Source organism: Malurus melanocephalus, unplaced genomic scaffold (assembly GCF_030028575.1).
Source record: "Malurus melanocephalus ecotype Western Australia unplaced genomic scaffold, MMel_1.1 scaffold_428, whole genome shotgun sequence".
NCBI lineage: Eukaryota > Metazoa > Chordata > Aves > Passeriformes > Maluridae > Malurus > Malurus melanocephalus.
The window spans coordinates 536,552-558,331 of NW_026623660.1; the positions used below are offsets into that span (position 1 = coordinate 536,552).

The 21,780-nt window shown below is 42.9% G+C and overlaps 2 protein-coding genes across 2 annotated transcripts; one reads left to right on the forward strand and one right to left on the reverse strand.

Moving 5' to 3' along the window:
• Nucleotides 1-757: 757 nt before the first annotated feature.
• On the reverse strand, nucleotides 758-14,740 carry SS18L1 (SS18L1 subunit of BAF chromatin remodeling complex). The gene is made up of 11 exons (XM_057379977.1): nucleotides 14,586-14,740; nucleotides 11,863-11,939; nucleotides 11,141-11,225; nucleotides 10,162-10,306; nucleotides 7,436-7,633; nucleotides 6,300-6,464; nucleotides 5,308-5,409; nucleotides 4,813-4,905; nucleotides 4,054-4,173; nucleotides 3,186-3,313; nucleotides 758-2,980 (listed from the first exon to the last, which is right to left on the reverse strand). The coding sequence occupies exons 1-11, from the start codon at nucleotides 14,652-14,654 to the stop codon at nucleotides 2,954-2,956; spliced, it is 1,209 nt and encodes a 402-aa protein (XP_057235960.1). The 5' UTR covers nucleotides 14,655-14,740; the 3' UTR covers nucleotides 758-2,953.
• Nucleotides 14,741-15,655: 915 nt separating this feature from the next.
• Nucleotides 15,656-20,743, forward strand: PSMA7 (proteasome 20S subunit alpha 7). The gene is made up of 7 exons (XM_057379966.1): nucleotides 15,656-15,806; nucleotides 17,118-17,244; nucleotides 18,004-18,128; nucleotides 19,151-19,273; nucleotides 19,544-19,663; nucleotides 20,195-20,257; nucleotides 20,518-20,743. Exons 1-7 carry the CDS (start codon nucleotides 15,711-15,713, stop codon nucleotides 20,608-20,610), a joined length of 747 nt encoding a protein of 248 aa, XP_057235949.1. The 5' UTR covers nucleotides 15,656-15,710; the 3' UTR covers nucleotides 20,611-20,743.
• Nucleotides 20,744-21,780: the final 1,037 nt, after the last annotated feature.

The following is a 21,780-nucleotide window of genomic DNA, read 5'->3' on the forward strand; positions in this document are numbered from 1 at the left end:
CCCCTCAGCCCCGCCCGCCTCGTCTCAGCCCCCCCCGCCTTCTCTCAGTCCCGCCTCAGCGCGGCAGCGCTCGGAGGTGTCCTTGCATTGGCTCCCGTGAGGGCTGAGGGAGCCCGCGAATCACAGAATCCGCGCTGCTTTGGGACCCTAAAGTTCGTCTCGTTCCATCCCCTGCCCCTTCCACTCCCCCAGGGTGCTCCAAGTCCCGTCCAGCCTGGTCTCGAACACTTTCAGGGATGGGGCAGCCATAGCTTCTCTTAGCAGCCTGTGCCAGGGCCTCACCCCCCTCACACTACAGAGCATCCTCCGAATACCCCACCTAACCCTGCCCTCTGCCAGTTTGACGCCRTTCCCTTTGTCCAAGCACTCTAGACCCTTGTAAACAGTCTCTTTTCATCTTGTAGCTCCCTTCAGGCACTGGAGGGCTGCAATTAAGGCACCCCAAAGCCTTTTCCTCTCCAGGCTGAACAATCCCAACTCTCTCAGCCTTTCCTCACAGCAAAGCTGCTCCACCCTTCTAATCAGCCTGGTGGCCTCCTCTGGGTTTTCTCCAACAGATCCATGTTCTGGGGGCAAAATTCCCCCTCCCCTGCTGCCACATCGGGGATTTCTGGGCTGGGTTCCAGCTCCCACCCATCAGCATTCCCAAATTACCAGGTAAGTACCTGGTAACCCCTGGTATCCGTTCCATCTGCCACAAGAAAAGTACCACTAACTCCACTTTCAGATAATATTTAAACTAAACAATTTTCAAGCATTCTGTATTACAAAACAGAAAATGATACAATTCATGGAAGAAGTCAAAATGCTGGCATCACTTTGTTTCCACAATAATACATAAAAATGGACAACACATTAAATAAACATTTTGTTATTAACAATTAGAAATATTAACACCAAAAATCATGTATAAATTAGGAAATAAATGTACAAACTATTTCCAAAGTGCTCTTTCAAATACATTATATACACAACATTCACGAAGTTCTTAATGTAAGACATTTCAGATTGATGTAATGTTGCTGTTTCGGTTTAAGTGTTGTTCATATTCTCTCAAAAGCCTTTCAGCACTTTCAAAAACCACATAAAAGGCATATTTCCAAACTGGCAAAGAGCAATATTGCATTCTTCTGGCTACCTGTGATATTAACTATTATAAAGAAAACAATCTTTCTTACTTTCTTTTCCTTGCTATATGAGAGTATTTATTTGTATGAAAACACCAGTAGGAAAGATAAGAGGAACGAGGACTGATTAAAAAAAATGTCAATTTTACCAGTAGTTGAAATTATTAACATAGGAAGGGCAGTGCTTGGACAACATTTAATAGTAAACTCTCTAGTTGTCCAGTTAAAGACTTTCCTGTAAAGGAAAAAAAAAAAAAGTAATGAATTGAGAGACGTGTTTYCCTTGCGGTCTTGGTTTTTCAAAATATAAAGTACTCAACCATGAAATCCCATAAATACACAGATTGAGACAAAGAAAATGAGAAAATCCTACAGAGTATATTTACTTTAGACTGTAAATATGCATTTAATCTCGTATTAAAAAATGCTTGTGGGCTACAGTCACCCCAGCTTTTTGCTTCAAAGAAATTTGGACACAGTATTTTGTTCAACACTTATACAAGCACTTTAAAAGTGCTTTTTTTCACRCCCCAAGACTGTGTAAGAACAAAAAAAATATAAAACTGAATAGAAGCGACTTACATTGTTCATACTGATTTTTACATGCCACTAGTTTTTCTCTCTAAATTCTCCCTCTATAKGGATTCTCTCACTGGTTGACCCCATTGATAGCTCCCCTCTCTATATGCATAATAGTGTCTYACAATTAAAGCTGAATTTAGTTGCTTGTCTGCAATAACGATGCATTTGTTTTTTCTTTTACTTCTGAACTATTTCTGTCAAGCTACAAGAGGAAAATAAAAGTGATAATGAGCTGTAAGAACAACAGACCAACAAATTTGACAATATTTATGGTTATAATGCTTGCTGGGGAATTTGAGCAAGGGCAGCACAAGAATCAAAATAAAGAAGGATGCCAGCCACCTGCTTGCAAAATTTGGCATGAAAATGTATATGCAAGTTATAAAATTTGGAGTAGGATATTCAAGACAGGATTTCTGCGAGRTGTTTTTTCTCAGCAAAGCACGATATGAAGCATATTGACATCGAGCAGGCTGACACTGAAGATCTCAGAGCTTCCCTTCTGTTTTTCTTTCCATGACAGAAATACCTTCGTTTACATGGACATATAAAAGGTGCCTCTCMTTATTAACATTTCTATGATCATAGGTTTGGATTCTTTTTCTGTACCTTTCACAACAAAGCTGTGGACTTATGCAGATCACTGAATTATAAAATTTGGGTAGGTAGGTATTAMAGAGGTTGCAGTTAATTTTAATTTTGATCATTTAGCATAGAACTGTCTTTATACAAGGAATGTATCCATACCCTTGTTCTTCAGAAGTAAATTTAAGAGCCATGAATTTTGGAGGCTGGCAGGTAATCTTCAATGCATTCAGTTAAAAGAAGATCAATAACTTACCCCAGGGGACTTCCCTGGACTGAGATGTGACTGATGGGCTTTGCATTGAGCCAGACTGCAGAACAACCTGGCTGTGTTCCAGAACGGGGCACAACTGTGATCAAATGATCCTAAAGCTATTCAGAAACATCAAGAATGGGACAGGAGGGGGTAAATGGAAAACTTCTGCATTGTATCAACATACAGTACTATACACAGCACCAAATATCAAACCATTAAAGCATTGTCTTGTTACCAGTAGTGCACTGCTTCATATCCAGCATGAAATGAACACTGTTCACATACAGACGCTGCYTTGTGCTAAGGGGTAACCAACATATTACAATTAATCAAAACTGCCTGTACATCCAGTTCAAAAGATGGAGATACTATTGAAAGGAATSTGACACAGCATTGGATTATTTTATTGCTGGTAATTTCCATATTGTCCCTGTAAAAAAAAAAAAAGGAAATAAAAATGTTGAAGGATAATATATTGGAGGCTTACAGTGAATTAGGCAATTTCTTTTGCTCTGTGAATTTTACGAGAGCCACTGAAGTATCACCAATATACCTGCACCAAATTATCACCGAGATTTATGTGCAGAGCTAACGGCCAGATCTGCTTTTTCAGAACAAAGATTTAGACAATTTACCTGCTCGTAGCCATAAGGCCTCTGTTGCTGAGCGGATGGGCCTGTCTGGGAAGCTCTGTAACTTCCATATTGCTGCCCTTGTCCCTGTTGGTAGCTGGAATACTGTGAAGAGGCTCCTTGTGCAGGACCTGAGAAGGCAGTAAAATCCATTACAGGCAGTAAAATCCATTACAGGCTTGATTTGCTGGGGCAGTTCTTAGGGTTAATGCAATCTAAAACATGGTGCTAACAAAGTAAGCTCTGAAAGTAAGAACTGTGAGTAAATTCTGTCCAGAGTCCCCCTCTACACTAGGARGTGTTAATACTAATAATGATGTAGTTGCAGCAGCGTGAACTTCAGTTCAGATTTTAAACTTTGTTCAAAAAATGTGATATCCTTCTAAGTAAAACCTCTCTGAAATCTGTATTGGCACAGCTCAGTTATGACCTCTATGCACACTACCTGGCCTTTATTTTAGTAACAACWGCACATTTAAATTCCTATCTTATCTGGCTGTGCCACCATAAGCAACAGARGAGTGATTCTCTGGACTGTTGATGTTCTTTTTCATGTCAATTCAGAAGGATTAGATGTGTAGGAGGCCTGGGAACCCAGGCAGTGACCTCCTGATGACATTTAACAAAAAGCCAACATCAAGCAAATGTGTATTTTCTAACTTWCTTTCAAAAGAGAAGGACCCAGGGTGGAATGCAGTACTACAGCAATGATATTACTGCCCAGAATCTCTTTACTAGATCTTTAGCTAGTTTTGGCTTGTAGTTAATCCAAGGTTAACCAAGRAAACCGTTTACAGCCTCTTTTAGCTTAGGAATGGAGGCACCAGGATGGAACACASCAACATTTGACAGCCACTGACAGTTTTCTTACCATATCCTTGCTGTTGTCCTGGGTAACTCTGTTGATTGGGGTATTGCTGCTGAGAATATGTTTGCTGCTGTGCAGCTCCCTGTTGGTATCCTGCCTGCTGCTGGCTGTACTGAGAATTTCCTAAAGAGGGAAACATTGGAGTTGCTTGGTCAAAGATGAGGCAGGTATTTCACTGTACATGTGATCGTAAGGAAAACAAAGGTGTAGGAGCCTTGGTGTGGAGGTATTTTTCTTAGAAAAATACATTTCTTAGAAACAGATTACTGGATTTTGCCAAGCAAGATGTTTATTTCTGGTTAGGAGAGTTATTTATTTGTACACTTCAYTAAACAAACAAACAAGCAACCTGTTCCCCAAAGGAATTTTTTTACTCCAAAAGTGCTTCAGAAGAAAAAGTCACTAAGATAAGGGTGCCAGGCTAAACACCTGCTTTCTCAAGAAGCCCTCTGCTTATATTTTCTTCTAGAGAATGATGTTTTTTCATATATCCCAGAAAGACCACTTATCTAGTTTTTACTGCAGGTATTTTTTTAAAATACCTATGACAGAAATTCTATTTGTTGTGTCCTGAAACAACAAAATGAACAGAGGCTCTATGGATGACATCGTTTCTCCTAAATGCCACCTTGCTGGATCATAATTCAGTTAATATTTCCAGTTAATTTAGAGTTCAGATATCTTAATAATATATTGAAGTTACTAATATACTCCTGTTAAGATTTTGATACATTTTGATTTTGTTTTAATATATTTTCCTACCTCCTTCATAGTAGTGTTGTGTAGAGTCGTCAAATGACCGGTCATAGCTCTGCTCAGTATAGGATGACTGCTGATAGGCATAATCACCATGTCCTGCAAGGAATCACAAAGATTTATCAGATTCATTCTTAATGGAACCATAGATCTAGTGTTAAATGATATATTATGAAGCTGCTTATGCACCAAGATAAGGCTAACAGCAAACACAGATCCCTTAGGTAAAACATCAAACACATGGCAAGGAAAGTAACACCTACAGATAAACCTCTTGCATTTACTAATCAAAAATGGGCTTTGGGCCCTTTTTGGAGCAGTTCATACAGCAGGGTGCACTGATGTGCATGTTTTGTACCAGGCTCCCATCCCCTGGGATTAGAATTTGCCAGCATTTAAATTGGAAATGAAACATAATAGGTTTGCCATGTCCTTGGATGTGGCAGTCGTGGTGCTCTGCACTGTATCAGGATCACAGTGAGTGGAGCTCAGAGGAATTACCATCTGGRTAGTATTGCTGATTCATAGGTTCTGATGAGCCTTGGCCATGACTGTACTGYTCACTGTAATATTCTTCCTGACCCATGTACTGCTGCGAGGAACCTGGAGGCACAGACAGGAGAGAGCAAACTGAGCCCGTCAAATCCTAAGGGATGGGTTTTTCTTATAGAATATTTTTTAAAGTAAAGTTTATGCCTGGATAAGCAAACAATTGAAAGCAGTTATAAAGATCTTCTGCTCACTTGAGAAAGGAAATAAACTCATGTTCTCAGAGAAAGCTGGTTGAAATTGAAATCACACAACAGTCAGTAACGCATCCTAGAATCACTCACTTCTGCAGCAACAATCAAAGTAAGGGCTACATTTCATCTACCAATCTGAGTTATTAGAAAGCACAGGAATGGATTCCATGCTCAAGAGCACAGTCAGAATTAAATATATTATCATTAATACATTAATTTGTTTCTTAGCAAAATTCAGTTTATGTTAGAATCAGTCTAGCATCTTTATTACCTCTTAGAACTTTATCCAGAGAGGTCTTAGAGCATGGTAGTTATCCTCTGGTGTTTTCCTTTCCTTGGCCTAATTTTTCATTCTAATTGCTGGCAAACTGTATCTTCTTTCCAGAAATGTGTTCCTTGCTAACTGTGCCATGTTAGGGCTGATCCAACACCATGTGAAAGAATTGAAAAGATTCCCAGTGGCTTGAATGAGCTGTATATCAAATTGTTCATCTTTTCTTTTGAGATATATGATCCCTTTTAGACAGAATTATTTTTCTAAACACCTGAAATAATTAAATAGATAAATCTTGAAAATAGGTTCAGGTTCATGTCATTGTCACGATRCTTCCACCATTCAGGATTTCCTGTGCTCCTGGATGGGATTCTCTGTTTGTAAATGTGACTTGGAAGTTTTGTTGACTTACGTACCCACAGGACAGACTATCATCAATCTCAAGAGGGTTCTATCAATAATCTGAGAGCTTTTACCTTGCTGTGAAGCTCTGTAGGGGCCCATGGGCCGCTGCCCCATCATGCTGTTGCCTTGGTTGCTCTGGCTCATCATGGCAATGGAGGATTGTCCCTGGTAGTGCTGGCTCCCTCCTTGTGCAGAGTTGTAATGTGACGTTGCTGCTTGCTGGTGCATCATGGAGACTACAACGGACAAGGAAAATATTGGTACAAGGATGGGCCAGATCACTCCCCAGTCTCTTTGGAAGCAAGTAAAAACCTTCAGCTAACGAGGATCCTGATAATGCTGTGAATTTTCCACAGGGGGAGATGTTTTCCTACTGGATTTATTTAACTCTTCTGCACTGGAATCCAGAAAGGATCTTATTACATGGTCAGTTCTTGCCATTTGCTTCAGCAGATATTTAAAAATACATCTAGCCTTGATTATTATTAGCTTACTGAAAAGAATGTAAACCTTATTGCAGTAGGGTTAAAGAAAGAAACAAGAACTGATGTTTGTTCTCCTGACTATTTCATTGCTGCGTTTCTTTTCTCTTATACTCTTTCTTCTGCTTCCATCTTCTCATATATCTGATGATTGTAGAGTTTGAGTAAACTAATATACTAGGATTTATTTCATCCCTAATTTATTTGATCATGCTGTCATAAAGAATTCTAAAGTATCAGACAACCCATTCAATACTCACTAGCAAACTTTTTTTGAATGAAGAGATTGAGTCTGCTAGTCTCTTAATGCCCTGCAAACAGTGAGGCACCAATAAAATAACAAATTGAGGCAGTAATGTACAAACAGTGAATGTGTTATACTCTGGCAGGTTCTTTGTGCTTGGATAAAGGTGCTGCCCACATCCYTCCCAGGGCTATCAGATAATGCTGCTGCACCTCTACCTAACTCTCTTTTCCCCAGCTCACCCCTAACCATGGCGAGTCAGCCCCTAAGTTTAACCCCTAAGTTAAAGCAAGGCTGAAACTGTTCTGACTTACACTGATGCCTGACCCCTGGGAATTCAGAAATGCCTTAAAGCTGTCTTTTCCTCTTGTACGTTTGTCGCTGTCTACAGGAAATATTTACAGAACAGTGTCATGTGTGGTAAAACCTCTGAGGTCACTGGAAAGTCAAGGTGGCCCAGGAGGAGGAAGAGGGAGCTTACCTGGATTAGACTGCATGTTGATGTTTGTTCGAGAGACGTAATTGCCTATTGACCCCTGGCCTTGCATTGGCACATTCTGAGACGCAGGCACTGTGTGGCTGTAGCCAGGGCCAGTCCCRTGGCTGCTGACAGTCATACTCAGAGAGGTCGTGGGCATGGTGTTCTGACCTGACTGCTGCATAGACACGTGGTTAGGACCTACAAAAATCAGAGAGAGCAACAAGAAAATCTCTGCTATTATTGGCAATTCACAGTGAGAGTGAGGCCTTGCGGCCTTTCTGAAATACCTTACGATAAGGCAAAACAAAACAACAAAAATCCTTATAATTAAAACTCCCTGTTATCTACAGACAAATTAAAACTGCCTACTGGACAGTTAGAGCAATCCTCCTCTTCTTGGCGCCAAATCCAGGCTGTACAGGATTGCAGATGGGAAGAACAAAATCAGCAGCAATGCCCTACAGCCACTTCCTCGCAGGCAGCAGAATTAACAAATGTCGGTAATTTTAAGTACTTCAGAAAATACACGGACTCTGAAAACATCTCAGCTTTCTGAAATTTGTCCTTTCCTTCCTCTTGTCCTGCAGTTGATTCCTTTTAGCCCGTCACACAGGCGGTGACAATGGGAAGTGGTGGAAAGATGCTTTGCACATTGCTGCATCCACTGGGTTCCTCCACAGCCAGCTCACTTTCCTAGCTGGGGCTTCTCAAGTGTCAAGGGAATCTCTCATCAGAGAACAAGCCTGACTCTCCCTTTCCTGAAGTTTGACTAAAAGTACCTCAGAAGAAGGTAAATTTTCCAAGTTACCATAACAATCCCAGTTGCTACTCCCTTTCCAACATCAGAATGTAATCATCAGACTCCTCCAGATCCATCCTGGGTTTGTATCATTCTGCCTGCCTGGCAGTAAGCTTATTTTTTTGAATTCTGTAGGTGTTGGGTAGCTAATACTGGGGAGAATCCGGTTCTTATTTGTTGTTTATGTCTGTAAATAGTTTTATGAAAGAGTTTTGGAAAGTTGTTTTCACTGTATGTTGTTACTGTCTGAATTATGATGGTGCATATTTGTTGTCTATCTAAATTCAGACGTATTGTTGTCAATCTCAATTAATTTAGGTAGARTGCAGAATCCTCAGAACAGACAGAATTATGTTGTAATGTTTAAATAATGATATTTTAATTCAGGGTTATTAAGTGTATCTGCAGCCTCTGAAAAACATGTCTAACTCATTTACTACAAACTCATTAATTACTCTTAATGGTTTTCACAGACATCAAAATGAGAACATTTGCTGTAAATTATGATATTTCCCTCTGATGAAGAGATGGAAGCAGCGTCTTCAACAAGAGATAAAGAGAGCCAGCTCTACTGAAATTAGTGGAGCTGGATCAATATCCTGCTGCAGAGAATAATCTCTGTGTTTTTCTCCAGTTTGTTTAAGTTGTAAAGCTGATCCTTGTGCAACACAAGGTCACATGRGGTGTGAATGGAGATAGCAGTTGCCTTGAGTGAGAGATGGAGTGAAGCAAGTGTTGATAAACCTGGCCCTGTTTRCATGGGAAAATTGGAGATTCTTGGCCTTCTTTAAAGTAAGGGAAAAAAAAAAGTTGGCTAATTTGTGACTGTAAGGGAAAATATGTGCACGAGTCCAGTCCTCAGGACTTCCAGTCTGGTTCTTTCAATCAGCACCAAATTACTCTAAAGACCTGGAGAGTAGGGGATAAATCAGAAAAAAAAAACAACAGTAGCACTGAAAATGTCTATTCTTAATAACACAAAACAATGGTTTGACTGACTTAATATATTACTCATASTCATTAAATCTGTTAACAAAGAAGACCCTGAAAAATTTAGTAAGTTCACTTTACAAGCTGTACCTATTTAAAGCAGGTCCCTTATCCAGTAGTTTAAAATGTGCTATAGGCTTGACCACAAAGGGATTTTTAAAAACTCAGAAGTAATTTCATGGCTTGTGTCTGCTCTTGAGTCCCTCTGCCAAGGTCTGTGATTTTACAATCAGATATTTCTATTTATAGAAACTATTTTTGCTCTCTGTCACTCTGGGAGACACCCACAGAAACAAGAACTGACTAAATAGCTATGAACTACAACATAAACAGATTATTCATAATACAAAATGAAGATTAAAAAAATAGTTTTTCAATTAGTTTAGTTGTATAACAAAACCAAACAGACAAACTATATTATCTTATTAATATGAAATGTCTGTGCAAACTCTTTGACTGTGTAGTGCAGTATCTGCAAGCTTTTGTAGAGGACAAAGGCTGGTGCAACACTAAATGATTTGTAAGGAGAAATGTATCCTGGAAAGTCTTTGCAATCTGAAGGCTTGGTTCTGTGGTTAGTCATGCAAGCAATTCCATTTTACCCTGGCCAACCCCGCCACTTTCATGAGAAAAATACAACATACAATTTTTCTTACTAAAAATTYGGATGCCTATTTACTTGATGATTTTCATCATGCATTAAAAAAAAAAAATCTTTAATTTCCTCTGCAGAAACACAAAGTACTCTGCACTCCTTGCAGAAGCCAACATATTCCTGTCTGTAGCCATTTTGTGGTGATTTCAGCATGTGCCTGCAATCCCCATATGCCTGAAAGGTGAGTTAGGAGAGGTCTTTTCCAGCTCTCTAAGTATATTCTGCATTAATGATTTTGTTGCCAGGCAACAGCAAAGCAGCACAAAGGGGACCAAAGCTCACCATTGCTAATCTGACTCTGCATGAGGGAGGAGGGAGGAAGGCCGGTCCCGATGGCATCGCTGAGATTGCTCTGGGAGTGGAGGGATTGGTTGGATGCGCTCTGACTCATCCCTCCCGGGCCCAAGTTTATATTTTGCGTTGGTGGCTGCGAAACAACAAGGAGGAAAAGCAAAATTTTGGTTAGGTTTTTAATTAGAAAAATAGCAGCCCCCAAAATTAGCCTGACTATGACTAAAATCTGCCTCAGCTAAATATGTGTTTCGTTGGCTTTTTGGGTAAACCTTTCTAGGTTTGACTCCTCTGTGTGAATGACATTGAGCACAACAGAGCAGCTGACAGGCAGCAGCACAGTGAAGGGCTTAAAATGTGTTTGTCACCGAGTGTGGCTTCTGTGCTCGTTCCTCTGCACTCACATGGATTTCCAAACACAACCACTGCGGGGAATGCATTAGCAAAAACAACACARGAGCGTGGTGACAGATTGACCTTTGCCAAGCTATGCTGTAGTTTGTGTTATGTGTGGTACTTCCCAAATCAATCCACCGAGCAAGAATAACACCATGTGTAAAGACAAACCAATGCCCAAGTGCTGAATTAGATTTTTGACATAAAACAGCAGCAATTTTTTCCCCCCAAGTAAAGAATATTGAATCTGGAACAAGTGGAGCACTTCAGATCTGCACCAGTGCATCCTTTATAGGATATAAACCTTGAGCTTTGGGGACAGAGATTAATACAAATATCCCAAAGAACTCAATTTAAACACAGTAAAAATAACTTTTGATATGTTTGGTGGTCTACTTGGCCACTTCAAAACTTTGAGCTGGAAAAATACTAAAAGACAGTTCATTGATAGTGATCAGTGACAGAATCAARGAACATTTCCCTCTGGCATAGTTAWTGTATCTGAGGGAAATAACTGTGATATTAGTTATACTAATAACTAATTATTAGTTGCAATAATTGTACTGGTACTTACAGCAGGAAGCAAGGACTGCATATTCTGGTTAGAGTCTGCTATTGTTGCCAAGTAAACCAAGTTTCTGTGCAAGATYTGTTGGTATCTACAGAACAAGGAGTAAAACTTATTGGAAAAGGTTAACTTTACACAGAATTGCAAACCTTTCTCTTTCTTTTTTTTCCCTCGTTACAAATTAGTTAAATTACATTCGCCCATTTTTAACTGTCCTAATAAATAGCAGTAGCAATGACCTATATCTGTGCTGTCATGTTTTCCATCAGGGACCAGTGTGCTCAACATCTCTTACAAAAGGATAAACCTGGGGGAAGGGACAGGTAAAATACACTCTCTTTTGAAAACACTTTGACCTGTGGAGCAGGGACCTCAATCTTTGAGGACTCACACCCACTCAGCTACTCTAACAATCAGACACTTTTCCTTTCTCTAACAAGGGCCCTGATCGGAATGAAATTCCAGAACTCCAAAACCAAACCTGTTCTCCCTGCCAGCAAGCTGAGAAGAACATGATTTTTTTTCAAGAGTGCTCTAACTGRAGTGTTTACTCAAGTAACCACTACCAGAACCATTTCTGCTTCTTCACAGCTCTCCATGAACTGGAAAAGCTCCTAAAAAAGAACAGGAGTGTTTCCAAGAGCAAATCAACTGTTATGTCACTGAGAAAAGGAAGAGTCAGACTTCAGGAAACATTTCTAACAAACTYCCAAATTCACGATACTCACTGAGTGCATTCTGCAGTTTTCCCCTTGCTCTGATAATCCATAATACATTGTATTAGGTGGTGATTTTCATCTAGCATCTGCACAAAAGAAACAGGAGCAAAACACATTACTACAAGAATTGTATAAAAGCCCTGTATTTTTGTGATCCTCCACCCTCCTTGGCACTGGATGGTGTTTTGTGAAGTTTTGTTGCCTTGGATATTGTAAATTACCAACATGTGACTTTATTGAGCCACAAGGTTCATTCACTTGTAAACAGGTATCTTTAAAGTAACTTGAAATACSCACACAGAAGAATTAATGGACTTACTTTGTTCCTGAAGTAGCAGATAGAYTTTGATGGTGAGGAAGGAAAATGCTCTGCCTCATCTCCAAATATCACCAAACCCTTTTGAAAACATCTGATATTGCTAACATGCTTACTTTTAAGTAAGAAACAAACTTTCAAACAATTAAACCTACTCATTTTCCTGCCCTGGACCAGAGCATGCTGACAGCTGAACTTGATGAAGTATAAAATTTGCATCATTGGAGCTACTGAAACCACATTTAAGCGAATTACATCCCAACATGTCCTTCCTTTATTTAATGAACTTGTAACACGATTACAAGCTTAAAATATCCTTGGATTTAGAATTTCACATACAATAGTTTGTCTCTTGCTCCCAGATTTCTTGTGAAAGCAGCACACTTTCTGCAGGTGAATAAATAAAAAAATAACACCAGCATTAAAAAATTTAGGTTTGCCTCTGGCAAAAGCTCACGGCTTTACAGATCTTGTAGGTACCACTGCTACCAAGTGCTTGCAAGATTGRACCCTTGAACCATTGTGTCATCAGGACAAGAGAACTCTTGAAGAAAGAACCAGTACACAGGAGAAACTGYATTTTACTGCCCTGAAAATGTTATTTGATGAACTATTTTAGAGCATCACCACCACTGCTCTTTTGCCAAAAGCTTGAACTTCCTCCATGCCAAATCTATTTTAGGAATATTTGATACTGGGATAAGAACAGCTTTGAAAGACTATCAAAATTGAGTTAATAAATAAAAATAAGCTGCTTATATAATATGAATGCAAATAAAAATAATATTTTCATTGAAATTTCTATGTGCTTTCAAAAGCTCACTTTAATGAGGATTTTTGGAGGGTTTGTTTTTATTTTTTTGCTTCTGCTCTCTCTGCCCCATTTCTGTCCTTGACTACAAATCCCATCCAGTTCTAGTGCCTGCAAGCCTCTTTCTCAGCATTGCTGTTTGTCAGAGAGAAAATCACTGCCAACAGCCCAGCAGTGATGAACAGCCCTGAAGTAACCTCAGCAAATGTACCTGAGATAGGAAATGGCTTCACTCRTTATCTGTAAAGAAAGAACATTTCGAAGCTTCTATGAAGTTTATGAATATGCAAAAAAGGACTTGAAAATCAAACTGAAGATATTTTATCTGCCCTTTGTCTGTGGGAACAGTCACAGGYTTAAGTACAAACTATCTTTATTATGAAATAATTCCAACTGAATTGGAGGTTAGAGGAAAACTTACTCACTGACTCTGAAACATTTCAGTGTTTAAAATGAATTGATCCACAACACCACGTGCTGCAAGAGCTCCACAAAATGGGATGTTTCCAAACAGTCTCCTGAGATGCAAGTCATCTCTCAGCCTCTCCCGTGGCAGTTTGCTCTGCCTTAATCTCTGCTCTGTCACAGGCTGCCACCGAGGGGATTTTTTTTTCCCTAGAAGTCATAAATTGGCACCAGCTCATGGCTTGGCTGCACAACCCCCGGTGAYGGGTTAATTGCTGTATTAGCAGTGGCACTTCTGAGCTGGTCACTCTCCACGAAGGGACCACACAGAATTCACACCTGGCTGCCACCACACCATGGGAACAACACCTGAGCGGTGGGGAATGGCCACAATTACAGCAAAAGTACAAACGACAAATAGCAGTGACAGCAAAAACATGCACATTCTTTATTGACATTTCCAGCCTCGTTGTTCCTGTCACCTTCTGCAGGAGGAGAGGTGTCAGGGTCAGAATATGTGTGCAGTCCCTGCTGCCAGTCCTAGGAAATAGGAAACAATAACTTCCCAACTCGGCACCCTCTACTTTGGCCTCCACATGAGACCCATGTGGGGATCTCCTCTCCAGAGAAAATATTTCAAAACCTTTGTTTGTCATTAAACATCAATAAACACATCACAAATAATAATAATAATAATACACAAATAATAATAATAGTTTATGAAAAATACCAGTGACTGGTGCTCCCTCTATCTTCTGAGAGATTAAAATTCTGCATTCAGATACAAAAGAAAAACCTAGCAAATTCAGTATTTTATTTCAATTCATTTTTAAAATTGCATCTTTGGGGCCAGAAGCTGACATACCATCATAAATTAATCGTATATTTGCAAATTTTATTGGCGTTTCCCAATGTATGCTTGGCAGCGTTTCCCCTTGGCGAGCAGCAGGGATAACGTGCCATCCCGATTTTATTCCCTACGTCCTTCTCTCGCTCTCTTTGCAGCGATCTGAACACCTTTGCTTTGTTCCACCTCCTCCTCCTCCTCCTCCTTCCCCCACCTCTCTCTCCAGCTGTCCATCTCTGCAGCCCTCGCAAATTCACGAGTTTTCCTGGTCGCCCTAGAAATCAGCCTCCAGCTGCAGGAGCATGGACGGAATAAATGTCTAAAATTGTCTGTATAAAAGCATGCTCTTTTACCTTCTGGATAGTTTGCTGGGTGACCTCCCCTTTGCCTCTTGGGCGAGCAGAAGCAAAGGCAACCGACATGGTGGGGGTTTTTTATGTGTCTATAATATATCGGTTCCAGGCTCTAATAATATTGTTATTATCTGGCTGCTATTGCCGTGCGAGGATTCTCCGCAGTGCACGGGGAGGGGGGCGGCCGCAGATGGTACGATCTGCGCCCCGCGAACACCCGCGGGCGCCGCGCCCCGCGCCGCCGGGCACCGCCCCCGCCGCTCCCCCCCGAGCCCCCGCGGCGGCGGAGCGGGGAAGCGGCGGCGGTTCGGGCAGGGAACGGGAGCGGAGCCGCCGCCGCCTCCCCGCCGCCCGCACATGGTGCGGTCCCGGCAGCCCGGCTCCCGCCGCCTCGGCCGCGCCGCCCGCTGCGCCAACTGCGTACGCCGGCTGCGTACGCCAAGTGCGCCAGCGCGGGGAGCGGCGCGGGGCCGCCTGCGCCAAGTGCGTAGCGCGCACCGMGGGGACAGGGACGCTCCACGGGGCTGGGAGAGGCCAAGGGAGCCCGGGACAGTGGGATGGAGCWGCTCCGCCCTGAGGGACGGCTGAGGGAACCGCGGCTGGGAAACTGTTCAACCTCATTGGGGCTTTCCAGTTCATCGAGGGGACTCACTGCAAGGAGGGAACAAGGGTATCTATAAGAGTGACAGGACGAGGAGGAATAGGTTCAAATGGAAAAAAAAAACAAAAAAAAAAACAAACCCAGGTTTAGGTTGGATATTAGGAAAAAAATCTTCCCGGTAAGGGTGGGTGGCCCTAGCACAGGCTGCCCAGAGAAGCTGTGGCTGCCCCTTCCCTGAAGTGTCCAAGGCCACACTGGACGGAGCTTTGACCAGCCTAGGATAGTGGAACGTGTCCCTGCCCACAGCACGGGCTGATTTTCAAGCTCCCCCCCACCCAAACCCGTGCGGGTTCCCGCGCCGTGCGGGGCGTGCCGGCCGCCTGCGCCAGGAGCGCGCGGCGGGAGCGCTGCGCAGGGTGCGCCGGGTGCGTACGCCAAGTGCGCAGCGCAGGAGCGCAGGAGCGCAGGAGCGCAGCGCTCCGCCTCCGGCCCGCCCGGATGACGGTGCGGGTTCTGCCGGAGCCATGAGCTACGACCGCGCCATCACCGTCTTCTCCCCGGACGGGCACCTCTTCCAGGTGGAGTACGCGCAGGAGGCGGTGAAGAAGGGTTCCACCGCGGTGAGTGAGCGGCCGCGGGGCTCGCGGGGCGGCGGCTGAGGCTGAGGCTGAGGCTGAGGCTGAGGCTGAGGCTGAGGGGGGCTCGCGGCGGGGCCTGCTCCGCGCTGTGCGCTCGGCCTGGCGGGCCCCGGAGGCCGCTGCAGCGGGATCCGCTTCCAGGGACATTCCTTGGGGTCCAGCTGGAGCCGGTGGAGCTACTAAAGCCCAGCGCTTCCTGGGGGGCTCAGGCGYTGTGTCCGGCCGGGAGGGAGCCTCTCCTCTCTTGGTCTGTACGTGCTACAGATTGTGATATTCCGTGTTTGTGCACGAGGCAGATCCCCAGTGGATTGGGAAACACGTCGGTAGAGGCACTAAAAAGTACCTTCCTGCTCCCAGCTTCCAGTTGTCCCAATCTTTTGCTCAATTAAAGTTTTATTTAATTTAGGAGAGGAGGAAAAAAAGTATTAATTTGCAAATAACATTGTGTCAGTGATTGTAATTAGTTGTAGTAATAATAAGTTATAATTTTAATAAGTCATAACTGTATTAATACTTGTAGTAAGTATTAATTACCAATACCAAAATGTGGTATCTTTGGAATGGGAATGAATGTAACRAGATTTAGTGCCAAATAGGTTCTTCATTTTTTTCAGATATTAAAAATGCTGTAAAAGTGGAGACATCATTGAATATAACCACCCCTGTCTTGTCTCTTGTTGAGTTTAATGTGTTTGGAAATATTTGGAACATGCTGACAGCAGGGCCACCCCATAAGAAAAATTTATTCCATCACCCTATGAGAAACATTGGGAACAAAGGGAAAAGGTCAAGGGTTTTTTCCATCCCTTTTGCTGGAAAAGGGGTATTTAAAGTATGAATTAGGACATTAATGCACCTACTGACAGGACGTTTTGGCAGCTGTAGGTGTTACTTGGCCTGATCTTGAGTGCTTTGGGCCCTTGAGTTGAGCAGTGCCACTGGACTAGGGGGGTTTTCCTTGTCCATTCTGGTTCTGTGCCTGTGGACACCGTGGTGCTGCTGCTGGAGAGAAGACAGTTTGTAAAAGCAGTTGGAATATATCTCTTGGGAGCCACAGTGATTTAGGTTGGTATAAACTRTGATGAAACTGCACCCTGAAATGCAGTGCAATTTTTGTTACATCAGTCCTGCCTTCGGGTTGAGTGGGAAATAAAATCTTGACCTCAAGCCAAAACAGTGATCACAGTGTGGGGGTTTGTGCTTGGTTTGTTACTGCTCATTTGAGTAAAGTCTGCAACTATGAGGATTTTTTGGACCTAGTTTAAYTTTTTTACTTCTTTTCATGCCTGCAAGGTTGGAGTAAGAGGGAAGGATATTGTTGTCCTTGGTGTGGAGAAGAAGTCAGTGGCAAAACTCCAGGATGAGAGAACCGTTCGGAAGATCTGCGCTCTGGATGACAATGTCTGCATGGCTTTTGCAGGTACATGGTCCCTTCAGGGGTTTTGGCATTATTGGGGGATCTTTGGGCATGTATATGGATTCAGAGAATATACAGGGTAAAACTGGCTGAGAAGTGTGGGAAGCAGGGTATTTCCACAGTAGCTTATGCCTTTTTTTAAATATGGAGAAGTAGAGTGTCAGTGTCAATACTTTTAAGGGGAGATCTGATTTCACCGACTAAAACAACAGTTCACTGTGCAGGAGAGGCTCAGCTCCTTCCCTGCCATGCTCCCTTAGYCAGGGGCTGGGATACGTGCAGGGGTGTTCACAAACTTCAGGAAAAGTTCTCTAATAAAAACAAGGCTGTAAATGAAAAATGACAGCATTACAAATGACGAAATAAGAACTAAWTTCCTTTAAAATCTTTTTTTAAATGGTCACACTCATTTCTGTCAGCTAATGTYATGCTGCTGTAGCCTCATTAACTAGATGAGATTTGCTGGCAGATGAAACTGGCTGATGGGGTGGACTGCATGAGGAATAATGTGTGTGAGAATAAGCATTGCCAATTTGCTGGGATATGGAATGCCGTCAGTAATATTCCCCATTACCTGGTTCAGAATTACATATGTCATCCAACTCACAAACATGGAAGCTGTAAACAAAATCTTTTATTTTTGGTTATAAATGCTTTTTCTCAGCAAACCTGAGAGTGAGAGCTCTGCTTTGCTTTTCTTGACACTGACTTCATGGGGCTTTTAGGRCCAGATTGTGTTCTGAGGTCACTCTGTCATTTCAGGGCTGACAGCTGATGCCAGGATAGTCATAAACAGAGCTCGAGTGGAATGTCAGAGCCACAGGCTCACCGTGGAGGACCCTGTCACCGTGGAGTACATCACACGCTACATTGCCAGCCTGAAACAGGTACTTGGGGCTGCACAGAGCTGCTGTGAAAACGTGCCCTGACCTGCTGCAGATGTTTGGTGTGCTGTTACGTTAGCATATGTTATGCATTATGTACAGCTGGTATGTGTAACATACATGTAGTGTGTAACAAGTGTGATGTTGTGTGGTGTAACATGTGGGACTAGGGTGTAACACATGTAGGATGTAACACACGTGGAGCATGTAATAGCTGACATGTCAAACTATGTGAGTGTCTRTCCTGGCCTCATTCTACTCACCTGGTAAAAAGCAGTGTAACAAAAACACAGGGAGTTTGTCATCTGCTATTGGGAATGGGGATGTAGCAATGGAAAAGGATTGAGTGCTGTTTGATTTGGGYTTTTTTTGCCACAAGATAAAGTAATTAGCTCTTTTAAGGACTGCACAGCTCCRTGTGTTACATCATCAGGAACACTCTGCTCATCTCACTCCCAGAACAAGGGGCCTGGGTAACTTTGTGGTCAAACCTCATCATGGCTTCTTGTAGTTTTTTCTCTTCTCCTGCTAAACAATTTCAGGGAGGGGTAAAAGAGGAGCAAATTGATGCAGTACTTAATATGTTTTATGTTTGATATTAATGAATTTAGAATGAATTGCAGCATCAAAATATGCCCAGCTGCATTCTGTGAGAAAATAWTTCATTTGTCAAGTGTATTAAACTGATTTTCAGCCACAGTGGGAATTAGAGAAAATCTAATTTATTTATGCACAGATGTGTTGGAACAGTGGTGATGGGAATAATGTGATTGTTGGAATAATCACTAATCTGCCAGAGCAGGGCACCACTTCCAAAGTTTCACTTCATTCTTTATCCTAATCTCACAGTTGTSTCTGTATTTCTGGCACATTTATCATTTCTCTCAAACTATTGCAAACACACCTGGCCCAGTTCTTCTGCATTTCTGSTGGCTCTTCTGGTTGTAACTTCTCCAGAGTGTGCTTTGCACCCTAGAAATGTTTCCAGAACCACATGTGAGTGSGTGTGTGTCCTTTGTGCTCAGAGGTACACGCAGAGCAATGGCCGCAGACCCTTCGGGATCTCCGCCCTCATCGTGGGCTTTGACTTTGATGGGACCCCTCGGCTGTACCAGACCGACCCCTCTGGCACGTACCATGCTTGGAAGGTGAGTGGATCCAGTCTCTTGTGGAAATGGAATATTTGTGTGTTAATGTCTCCTTTAAAGTGGGCTTGGCGTAGAGGAGGTCTCRCTGGCCAGATGGTGCTGGCTCACAGCTGCAAAAATCCTGAATGATCAAATGTACTGAGGGGCTGTCTGCAGTTCAGCTTTCCTTGGGAAGTTGTACCCTGCTTCCAAGAATATTKCTTGCTTATTGTGCAAATTCAATCTCTTCTAAACTCCCATTTATTGTCTTTTCCCCCTCAATGTTTCCAGGCTAATGCCATTGGCAGAGGAGCTAAATCTGTGCGTGAGTTCCTGGAGAAAAACTACACCGATGAGGCCATTGAAACGGATGATCTGACTATTAAACTTGTCATCAAGGCTCTTCTCGAGGTGAGGCTGCTTCACATCTCTTGTGTAGCTTTTCACCCTGTGGCCAGGTTCACTCCTTAGATGTGAATATGAGGAAATCTTTGTGGATCTCCCAGGGGAAGTACTGCAAAGGATCTGTGAGAGCTGTTTACTGTAGGCTGTGGGTGTTGGATTAAATTCAAGGTTCAGAATATTTGGGGTAAGAATTTCCATAGTTTATACAGAATTTACCAGCAGCTGTGGGGAGGAAAAGAGACCACTTCTGGGTGTTCACACAAATGAATCAAAGATGTGCTCAAGCACATGCTGAATATTTTTTCAAAATTGGAAGTTTGAGATACAGAAAATAGCACAAGTCATGTGGTGGGGCTGAGGTGTTTCCAGCCGCTGAGGACACAGGCACCAGTGTGAAGACCCTTTCGAGAGTTAGTGCTGCTGGTAGAACTAAGGAGTGAAATACTCCCTATCCGTATCTGTTCTAAGGAGACCTGAGAGGGTTTGTTGGAGTGAATTCCTGGCCCRGCTCCTAATGCTTCCCTCTGCCTCACCCAGGTGGTGCAGTCTGGTGGGAAGAACATTGAGCTAGCAGTCATGAGACGGGAGCAGCCACTGAAGGTGAGGCTGTTTGCTTCTCTCCCCTTGAGCCCATCTCTGATACTGCCCTTGTTGATCTGCTTTCACTTCCAGCCCTTAATCTCACGTTTTGCACTTCAGTTTATTCTTGGTGGCCAAGGAATGTTGTTGTGTCTACAGCAGGTACCTGCCTCCAGATAAACAGCAGTTAATGTTCTTCCCATGGCAGAACTAGAATCACTTCCATAAATATCTTTCTAAGTTTATTGGTAGCCTGAGGGTCACCCATGTTTCTGTTTTAGATCCTAAACCCTGAAGAAATTGAGAAGTATGTGGCTGAAATTGAAAAGGAAAAGGAAGAAAATGAAAAGAAAAAACAGAAGAAAACATCATGATGAATGAAATGCACCCACCTAGCTGCTTCTTTTTAAGTGATGGGTTATTCTGTATAGACATGTAGGCATTCCAGTTACTCATACTGTGCTCTCTTGAGACCTACAATAAACCTACTGATTTTTTTTTAAAGCTGTTATTTAAAAAACCCTGTCTGTTCCTTGGATTTTAATTACTCAGGATAATYTGGTTGGCTACAGAAGAGCAGCAGTGACCCATTAAAGGACAGAGACTTTGCTTGCATTTTTTTCCCTGGACACTTCACTTTGTTCAATGGTTCTTTTTTGCACTGTCTCAGGTCTCAGCATCTCCCTTTTTTTTTCTTTAAGCAATTGTCTTGGGGGTGTGTTATGGCCTCAACATAACTAGTATGGAGTTGGGTTTTTTATTCCCTAACAGGCATCTTCAAGGTTAAAGGTCAGGACACAGGCCTTGCCAGAGCCTGTGACAGCAGATGAGTGGTTTCCTGCTGAAGGACAGGACAGAGATGAGGGCTTGTGTTTTAGGGTCAGCATGAGAACGTGCTGCTGCGTTCTTAGGGCAAAGGTGCATGACCTGGTGCTTCCAAATCTGGCTCACAATAAAGCATGGCTGTTGTGATTGCCTTGGGTGGGGATTTATACACCAAGAGCTCAACAGTAACTGTAGCGAMTGTTTCATACAACAGAGTTGAAGCTCTTCCACAGTTTCTCTGAGGGTATTTGCCCTCCCACACTTCCTCTACCCCTTACCCGAGGAGGTGGTTTGAGTTGTTTCCTCATTTCAGAGGAGCCTCAGGCCTCTCCCCAACATGAGCTCATACTCCCACATGTCAGTATCTGCAGCAATAGGAACAGATGCCCCTTCAGTGTAAAGGTTTCTCCATTTCTCTCCACCAAGTGGATGGAACCAAACTGCCCTTGCAAAGCAGCTCTTGGGTCTGCTCTTGCACAGAGAGGGAGAGTGTGATGGGAGCAGATGAGGACGAGGGTGGCAGCAGGCCAGAGAGGACTGAATATATCCCAGGAGCCTGCAAAAGGCAGTTCAGGTATTTGAGCCCCTGGCCTGGAGTGGGATGCTCCAGGCAGCCAAGACAGACAGTCCTAGGAGCTGTTCAGCAGGAAATGCTGCCTGGCCAACCTGGGGCAGAGGATCCCACAGGAACAAAGGACAGGGAAGCAGCAGTGCTGCTG

Coding starts and splice junctions, on each gene's coding strand:
- PSMA7 (XM_057379966.1), top strand. CDS start 15,711: ATGAGCTACGACCGCGCCATCACCGTCTTCTCCCCGGACGGGCACCTC. Junction 18,129..19,150: donor ACATTGCCAGCCTGAAACAG/GTACTTGGGGCT, acceptor CTTTGTGCTCAG/AGGTACACGCAGAGCAATGG. Junction 20,258..20,517: donor GACGGGAGCAGCCACTGAAG/GTGAGGCTGTTT, acceptor TTTCTGTTTTAG/ATCCTAAACCCTGAAGAAAT.